General features: G+C 39.4%; 1 protein-coding gene across 1 annotated transcript in view; it reads right to left on the bottom strand.

The window, feature by feature from the left end:
• Positions 1-1,783: 1,783 nt before the first annotated feature.
• The window catches only part of RNASEH2B (ribonuclease H2 subunit B), a 38,744-nt gene continuing 30,737 nt past the window's right edge, over positions 1,784-9,790 (bottom strand). The window contains exons 8-11 of the mRNA XM_088522303.1: positions 9,678-9,756; positions 8,700-8,742; positions 4,021-4,104; positions 1,784-1,907 (exon numbers count right to left, since the gene is read on the bottom strand). Of these exons, the coding sequence (XP_088378429.1) occupies positions 1,800-1,907; positions 4,021-4,104; positions 8,700-8,742; positions 9,678-9,756 (314 nt within the window). The 3' untranslated portion in view covers positions 1,784-1,799. The remainder of the gene's footprint in view (positions 1,908-4,020; positions 4,105-8,699; positions 8,743-9,677; positions 9,757-9,790) is intronic.

The raw sequence follows: 9,790 nt of genomic DNA, 5'->3' as shown, positions 1-9,790 counted from the left end.
TAATCATGAATGAGTAGAATTTTTTAAAAGCACCAGATGACTTGGGACAATGATTTTAATTGAGGCATCAATAAAATCTCTGCATCTAAGTCAAAGACTTTTTGATCTACCTTCACGTATTTTCATAGTATGGGCTGGTTATCAGAGATAATGAAGACTTATATTAAAGATTCCTCAGAATGACTGAAAAGCATTTTACTAAAGGAACTGCATTTTGGGACCCTGATAATCCACTCCAGAAAAACATTTTAAAACTAGGAGCATTCATTATACACTTATTCTCTGTTCAGTCTAATTTCACGGGGAATACATGACCCAACACCTTTAAGAGGGTATCCACAATTGTGAGATAAATCTTCCTGTCATCAAAGATAACTGTTTCACTGCAGATTTCCATATATTTTCCTCTGCCTGAGATTCCACCCATAGCGACTTCCCCATTTAGAAACCACACACGAAACTTTGGAAAAACGCTCGTTTGGAAGGCATGCAAACCCCAGCAACACTGTGCACAGTGCTCAGCAAGGGTTTTCATTCATTTGCAGTTGGAAGAAAATGCCACAGAGCTCTTTAGCCTAGCAGGAAAACACTGCAACGCGGCGGGTGCAACTGCAGACCAACAAGCTTGCTGTGCAAACAGGGTAACTATTAAGAATGAAGAAACTCTTAGTTTCTCCGAAGCCCTCCCTGTCAAATGATACAAGCAGATGCTCTACAGAGCTGAAGCAGCAAATAATGAAGTATTTAAAGACTGGCTGTCCTTCTAAAACACACCTTGAAGCTCATCCACAGTTTCGGCTCAGTGGAAGAATTACTGCATGAAACTAAGCACCGGTTTTGTGCAGTGCTTGGTAGATCTTTACAAACGATTCCAGTGACTCCATTTCGTTTATGTGAACCATGGAAGTTATAACATAGCAAACAGCTATCCTCATGCCTATATAGGAATACTTCACGAGGGAAGAACATGGCCAAGAGCGAGGAATGCTTTCTAAATAACAGTCCTACCTTGTGCATTTCTTGCTAAAGCCAAACCTGATCTAATCCATATTTAAGCTTTTGAACTATGCATCCAGCTCCAAACAGACTTCTTCAAAACTCTCAGCTTCATCTTTACATAAACCTTCTAATTATTTTTCGTATGGACCTATGGACCTTGGAACTAAACATAAAAATACCTCTAGATTGCTATGTGTTAAGAGATTTATCTTGTAAGGCCACAGTGATACTGTAAGCCTTTACAGATTAAAGATTTATGCACAGGGAAATACCAAAAGCTCATAACTTACGTCCTGACGCCCAATTGAACTCTTGAAACATAGAGCAAACACAACATGCCCAAATTTGTTACACAAAGCAGTTTATTGTATTACATTCACAATGACATTTATTGCAATTTGTTTCTTGCAAAATCAAAATCAAAACCTCAACACAGGCCCTCTCTTTGCCCAGATAAATTGCCACCAACAGCAATGCTCACAATCAGATTCAGATTTGGGGCAACATAGAAATCCGAAGACGCCATCCCACTCTGGCGTTACACTCGGCAGAACAGCCTCAAAAAATGATGCTCCCAACGAATCCAACAGGTTTTGCCTAAAAGGTGTCGCGGGGAAGGGCAGGTCTCCCGCTGCGCCGGAGCCGGCTCTGGGCCGAGCCGCGGGCTTCCCCGGGGCACTGCGCTCTGCATGCGGACACATCCTCAACACACCAACCAGGAGAAGCCCCAAGGGGCATCTTTAGCTTTGTGTAAAAAAAAAAAAAACATCACTGTATAAAACTGTTTCAGGAGCAAGTGTTTATTTTGACGCCTTAGTTTTGGAGCTAAAAAACGCAGAAATGGATTTCATTCCACTCTTATCAACTTTGGCCAGAGCCTTCTGAGCTGCAGACATCTTGCTGTTCGCCTGTTAGTGAAATGAGAAACAGAAAACGTTAAGCAGCATCTCTATGGGAGTGTATGGGAGGAGGGGAGTGTATGCTATAAACTCTTATGTACAGAAGTCAAGCAAGATGATTTTTTTTCCAGTAAGCAGCAGTAGAGATAATGTTATGCAGGATACAAATTGTAAGGAAAGAACCTTACAAAACAAATCTGAGACAGAAATTCAAACAGAAAAAATACTTGTCATGAATTACTTAACCTCAGACAAAGACAGGAATCAATTACAAGGACAAGGAGGTGAAACATTTTTCTCTTCTGCAGAACGAGGCATCCCAACTCAAACGTTTACTTTGGAATAATCCCTGAGTGTACATTAAGAGGAATAATGCATGCAATATAACAGATGCATGCTGTACCCTCCAACTCAATCTCATGATTATGTTGTCAGCAGGCTGAATTACAGCCTTGCTTTAGAGATGATGAATAATTCACACTGAATTATTATGAAAGTCTCGCAGTACAGTGAAATAAAGGGAAAAAGGATGGAAGAACTAGGACTGAAGAAGGCAACCAACACTTGCAAACACTTTGAGGCCATTGGGAAAACTTCCCGGACTTTTACACCTAACACACATTTTATGAGCCAGATTTTATAGAGCTGACCTCTTTTCTTTCTTACGTTTTGAAATATTACGTTTTAAATCTCTAGCTGCTTTCCCTATTAAGAAATCTCTGCCTTGACCTTTTCCTGTGATATATCTCAGACTGTGGGACTTCGCAGTTCCACTACTTCGGATCAGCTAGAAGGTTCTGGATAAGATAGAGATATGCAACTAGAGTATAATTGTCTGTGTTACTTCTGTGCAAACAAAAACACTGCCAAAGTGTTTAAAAAGAGTGGTATACTGTACAGAATCCAAGAGCTATCTTTTCTTTCCCAGATTCTCTCATCAATGTGCTTCATTATTTTGGAAGTAAATCATATTTAAAGTGAATTATCTCTCATCAGTCTTTCTCTAAGTCTATGCTGAGTTCAAAAGCTATAGTACCTAATGGGAAGAAGAGAGGAAACCCATGCATTTTTTGAACTATTTATCACCTTCACTTAGGGGACAACCCTTTTCTCCCACACTAGCGTGTGCCCGAAACACAGAAAAGTTTGAGGCTGGGGAAGGAAGGGGAGGAATGCATCTGTCACCAGCTGCTGCTGCTTGCAAAGGAATAAAGAGTAGTCAGTGTCTGTCTGATGGTCGCAAGAACAGCACAGAGGTTCCCAATGGACTGCAGAAGGATTCCTTTTCTTTCAGTGTCCACAGAAACAACCCAAGCAAGCCTCAACAAGCTTGGCACACGCAGGCAGAATCTATTTCTTTTCACATCTCTGCTGCTCCCCAAGGAATGAGACAGTGGCAGACACTACTGGACTCGGACTTGAATTGGCCTCAAAACTTGCATGGAAGTTGGCAATCAGCAAGTTTAGTGTTGATTTAGCTTCATTAAATTGACATAAATAAGGCACAAGCAACATTTCTGGTAAAAATAAGGCCTGTCTTAAAATCCCTGTTAATTTATGTGAACGCTGTCATCTTTATTTTTCAGATAGCTGAATTTTAACAGTTGCTAGCACTAAGCCACAGGATTTCTCACCTAAAGAACTCCAGAGTTTTGCAAGCATTAGCTAATCACCTCAGCATATTTGTTAAAGTCTGTGAAGGTCACTTCAAGTTTCACAGAAAAAGTGTAGTCAAACAGTGAGAATATAGAGGAGTTCAGAGTGGGACCTTAAAAGTATCAAACTAAAACTGAAAGAAAAGTTCAGGGAGGTTATATTGCCACTTCTGTGTTTCTGCCAGTTCTCTGAACCAGTATCACTGACCATTGCTTGAAAAGAGGTAGGAAAGTGTTACCACTTTCCCATTTTCAGATATCTCCTACTTTAATTGGCCACCACCAAACATTTCAAAACTCTGGTTCAGAAGAGTTGGCTTTGCTGAGGTGAAGCCATTTCAAAAGTGAAGTTCATCATCCTGAGTCAGAGCCAAGCAGAACACAGCTGCAGACATCTGTCATTCTCTATTTGTTTTTCTGATGTGTTTGGAGGAGAAAAGAAGGGACCTTGTGCAAGGCTTGCTTACCTTTTTGTTTTTTGGATTGCTGCTGCTGTTAAACTTAGTATAGTCTTCTTCTGCTTCCACGGGGACATCTGATAATTTCCTTTTCTGAAATGTTAAAAAGTGATGAAGTTGCTCTGTCAACCACTGTTATGACGTACACACATGGAAGTTTAAAGCTTTGGTTTTATAATGTAACCATAGCACCAAAACAGGCCTTGAAAGCATCTGAGGAGCATGCAGTAACATTGGTAGAACTCTTCTCATCATGGTCTTCTTTAGGCATGAATATATAGCAATTCTGCAGTATTTAGAAGACATTATTTAATGTCACGGGAGGCATTTTCTTCTTTTAGCCTTCTGTGGAACAACTTACAGAAATTAATTCAATCTGGTTGTCACCTTCCATGGTTTTGACTTTGGTGTCCAACTCTATGTAGAGAACTTCGTGCAGCAGCTACTGGAAGCTACTGTCCAACAGCCAGGGAAGCCACAGCCGGGTGCCCATGGTCTCATGGAACCATGAAGGACCAGAAGCTGCAGTGTTCTTGCTGTCTGCAACACCAGTGGACCATCATCTATCTATCCATTCATGCACAACCTCTCAGAGTAATTAGTTTCTACAGTTTCACACCAGTGAAAATGCTGACACAGACCTGCTGACTGCTTTATCACTTGAATCCAACAGTATATTAAGAAGCTTGACTGTATGTATATTGGGTGTCTTCTATATTCAGCAGTAATGGAAGTTAAGAGCTCTCTGCACTTTACATGGTCAGGCCATAAGAATGAATATTTCTTTCCATAAACTGTGAGCATGTGTTCAGTTTAAAGGTAAAAAAATTCTGGTATGTTGCCAAAAGGGTGAAAAAAGTACATAGTATTTTACAACACCATGTTATTATTATAGATCTGATATTACAACCCTGTCCTTAATATCCTGTGAAATCGAAGCTGTGGCCTTCCTAGTTTTTGTGCCAAAGAGAGTGATTTTGAAAGCAATTTGGATGGTACATTACCATTTTAAGCTCCTGTTATATTCATTTTGTTTATGGCACTTCTGATCTCTCACTTTCCCTCCCTCTATTGCTCTCTCTCTCCTTGGCACAGAAGCCAGGCCTGCAGCTTAGATTTCTCAGCTCTTAGAACCAGATCCAGCAGCAGCCTTTTCTTTCGATTTCAATGGGATCTGGATCAGTCTCTTTGGGAGGCTGTTTACTGCATTGCGATTACATTTTCAAAAGACGACCTAAAAAAATAATGACTATTCTCTTCTCATTGGAAACTGATAAACAAGTTTTTAAATCTTACTATAAAGCACTTGCATTTCAGTGGACTGTCTGCTTGCAGCAGATCTCTTAGTGGTCAGGTTCCCTATGCTGAGAAGCTGGACAGTGCAACGATTACAACACAAGATCAGCGGCTTACAATTAATACCAGGATTAACTATAACATGTAATTTTGGTTTAATCATTAAATCACAAAGTCCAGACTGTACTCAGTTTTCCATTCTAGCATATTAGAGAGAATCTGTTGTAGCTTTTCTGTCAAGCATCAAAGTTCATAAATCTCTCCTCTCTTCAAAATTTATTTTAACATTATCTGTGAACATGCAGCTTCTTTCCTACAATAAGAAATACATGGTGGATCCTTCTTCATTGGTAATAATCATATACTGTGTCTGTGAATAAATCTTGCCTTCATTAAGGGAAATTTAAATGCAAGTGAATAAGAAAGGGTCTAAAGGAGATTACAGATTTCAGAGTATGAGCCTGCCTTGCTCCTCTGAGGCTGTGAAATCAAGGAGTGTTTTAAGCTCTGGAGCTGCAAAGACTTCACTGCATCATGCACACCCTGGTCAGTCCTCTGGAAATTAATGGGATCCTTAGAAATATTTCACTGCCCAACAACTGAACACAGTTCTAAGCCTCATTTCCTCTGTAACCAAACTGCTGAAATAAAGCTATTTTTAAAAATAGATTCTCAGAACTGTCCCAACGGTATAAAAGCTATTCCTGCATAATATGTAATGCACATCACATGTACTTTAATATAGTTGTTTTAACATGCTATATGGCTAATGAATATCAGTTGGCTCCTGATGTGTGTTTAATATTTCTTACAATACATAAAGATAATTCTTAACAGAATCAAAGGGCCAAGTAACTGTGCAGCCAGAACAACTGTCCAACCACATGGAAATAACTTATATCCATGGATATACATTGGAGAACAAATGCTATTAATAACAGTAAGGCCCAATTATTCCTGCATGTGCTAGCTGACATACTGCTTAACAAAACAGTCACTGAAACAGCCAGAAATGATGTTATTTTAAACCTGGGTTTGTTAAGTAGCAGGGACATTGCAGAAAAGGTCATTCAGTAAGTAACCTAGTTTCGGCAGAAACAGGGTGCCTCAGTTTAAATTAAATGAAAATGATAATCGAAAGTAACACTGCAGATTCCAGGAGGCCAAACTTTGCAAACCCTTCTCCTTACTTCTCAAAGCCACAGTAAAGGCTTTTTTTTTTTTTTTTTTTGTCAAGATGTGTCAAGAAGACACTTGGAAAAGAAAAAGACAGGAAAAAAAGTGGTTTTGGATCTTTTACTTCAAACAAGGTGAAAAGTCCTTTATGAAAGGGTGTCGCAGACAAAACTGGATGAATCCTCCCCTCATACACACTCACAAAGATACAAACACATCCTCTCCAAGAAAAAAAAAAAGATTTCAGAAGTAAGCAGAAAGCCCACAATGAATGGAAAAAAGTCTGATAAAAAATAAACTTGTTTCCAGGATCAGGTAATACAGGGATAAAGTGGAAGCTGCCAAAAAGCCAAGCTGAGTTAGACCTTGGAAGGGAAATTAAAACAAATAGTAAAACATTGTTTAGCCGTAGAAGCAAAAAAGGAATCAAAAAAAGCAAAGCAAGGCAGCTATGCAGTAAAAGATTGGTCAGGTATTAAACCTAATCTAGGTAGAGCTGAAAAATGAAGCAAATCCTTTACCTCAATAACATGTTTCTAATAAAGATGAAGAGGTTAAACATTGGGGCAGAAAAGAGAATGGAAAACACTCTATTTAAGGTAGAAGGCTGGTGGGAGACTGCCTCAGATATCTAAGCTGAGGACCAAGAGCTGGCAAACATAGGGGCTCTATTGCTGCAGAGTAGCAAAACACTCATCTACACATAAGGAGGAGGAAAAAGTGATTCTGGCATTAATAGACTCTTTAATTGGTGTCACAACTGAAGGGGAAAAAGAATAATTAAAGATAGAGAGTAAATGAAAAACTAAATGTAGGTAAAGCTGTATCTCTCATAGATAATACGTTTGGTGAATGTGTAAGGGATTACCAGAGCACTTGACATGTTGCCAGCTGAGAAACTGATATTAGAGAGAATGAAGAATGCATCAAAATGTGAAGGCAGGGTGAAAGGGAAACAAAAGCAGGTAAAGCAGGAAGGAAAGGCACTGGGCTGGGTGGAGGGTACTGGCTACTGGGGTTCCTTGAGAAATAATTATTCAAAATGTTCATTAAACGTTTATTAAAGAGAGCAGAATGCTAACATTTGCTGAGTATATGTCACTGATAAGCATTATCAGTACATAAAGAGCTTGTAACACTGTGAAGGAAAAGCTGGAGAACCTTGGAGCCTGGGCACATTACAAATGGATATAACACACAGCTGTATAAGGTCATATACATAACAACTAACTGCATACATTTCTGGTATCTCCTGAATGCTGATCAACAAGAAATTGCAGTGGAATAAAGAGACCTCTATGTCTTAGCTGTTCATAGCCTCACTACGAGCTACCTGCTACACCCCACGACAAGAAAGGCAGTTAGGACAAGAAGGATGAGAAGGGATGAATGCTACCACACTGCATGGGTAAAAAATTTATTCTGAATTGTTACACATAATTCTGGTCACCTGCTTTCAAGGAATTTTATCATCTTGTAAAAGACAGAGAAATGTGCCTATGATGATGAGAGAATGGAAAACCCACTCTACATAACCATGTTTGGCTTCACAAAATGAAAACAGGGACAATATGTGTTTTCTCTTTACATACTGAGAGAACTAGTGTTAAGGAAGGCAAAGAGTCATTACAATAAAAAAAAAAGATAAAACTAGCACAAAAATGCAAGGGAATAAACTGGCCATGAATAAATTCAAGGTGGAATTTACAGAAAGGTTTCTGAGCATCAGAGGAATGAGGTTATAGAACAGCCTTCCAAGAAGTAATGGAAATAAAAATTCTAATGAGACTTACAGTAGAGAATGGTCAGTGTATGAGAGATTATCCACCACGGTTGGTGGACCTTTCCAAGGTCCTCATAAATTACAAATGAAAGAAAAACTATGAGGTCATATTGTCCCATCAACCTCAATAAAACTAAATGAGCAAACCATGTAAGAAAAGACTGCTGATCAAAAACATAAAGTATGTCTCTTTCCTTCTTTCTTTCTTTCTTTCACCCTTTTTAAATAGGAAAACCAACCAAAATATTGCTTAATATAAACATAAAAATATCTATTAACTTTCTTGTGTTATTTCAGACTTTGTTTTTACGAGGCCAATTTCCTCATTGTATTGTACCCAGTGCTTGGCCTAGTCTAATTTCAAAAATAACACAGAGAAACTAGCCTACAACATATATATGTGTCAATATCTTTCTTCTTGGTATCCTCCTACCTTCGGTTGTGGCTCCAGTACTGGGCTTTTGAGTTCTGGAAGCCTGCAGAACAGAAGATTACAGTGTAACTTAAGACAACTGAATAAAACTTCTGAATGACACAATGTGAAGCTTAATTCCTTTCCCATAAAGGATTTGGATACCAACTGCTCACACATAGTATGTGTTGCAAAAAAAAAAAAAAAAAAAGTGGCTCATGGACATTGTATGGCTGACTAAAACAGAGCCAAGCATCAAAAAAGCCCATGGGCTCCTTTAAAAGTTACATTTAGCAGCCAAAACAGGAGAACCCCACATTACTCCTGATAACCTTGGCCAATATTACTAAGATGATATACAGCATCTCCCTTACTCTGTGAGACTTCTGAGGTGCAAACCGCACAATTTCTTCCCTAGGCCACAATAACACAGCTGAGCGCAGGGGCAGATACAGGGTGGCAGCGATGCCACAAAGAATGTCTGCTGGCAGAGAGCAGGCCAGAGAACAGGATCCATGAGGATCCTGGCTGCCCCTCCAGAACTAGGTACGAATGAGCCCAGGTTAGATACGTGAACTCAAACCCCAGCAGCGTTGAGGGAGAATGCATGAGGACAGAGCGGGACAGGGGACGGGGATCCTGCTGCTGCCTCTGCTTCCCAGGCTTGACAATTCTGGACAATTCAATTTAATTCTTTGGATTTCCATTTCTTCTCCTTGAAATGGGGATAAATTGCTTGGGGTTTTATGGTGAAGCTATGATAACGGACACAAGAGAACCAGCTATTATTAACTCTTTCCTTCAGCCCATGCTTTTTAGCATCACAGAAACATTACAGAAACAATACATCTACCACTCACATCTGAAAACAAAACACTTTTAAAGTGTGGCAAATATATTCTCACTGTAGCCTTGATGACTACATTTCAGTATTCAAAAGGAATGACCAGAAGATCATTAATCCCTACCACATAAATCTAAAGCTGGAACAATACTTACTCTAAGAACTTTGACAACTCCTTACTCAGATCCTCAGGAATATATTCCGATATTAACCCATGGGCATACCGTACATAGTCTTCGGGAACCAGGCGGGGCAATGGAAAGGAAGA

This window comes from Tinamus guttatus, unplaced genomic scaffold, assembly GCF_059628265.1.
Source record: "Tinamus guttatus ecotype Peru unplaced genomic scaffold, ASM5962826v1 Tinamus_guttatus_pri_ptg000150l, whole genome shotgun sequence".
NCBI lineage: Eukaryota > Metazoa > Chordata > Aves > Tinamiformes > Tinamidae > Tinamus > Tinamus guttatus.
This window is presented reverse-complemented; position numbering and strand designations above follow the sequence as displayed.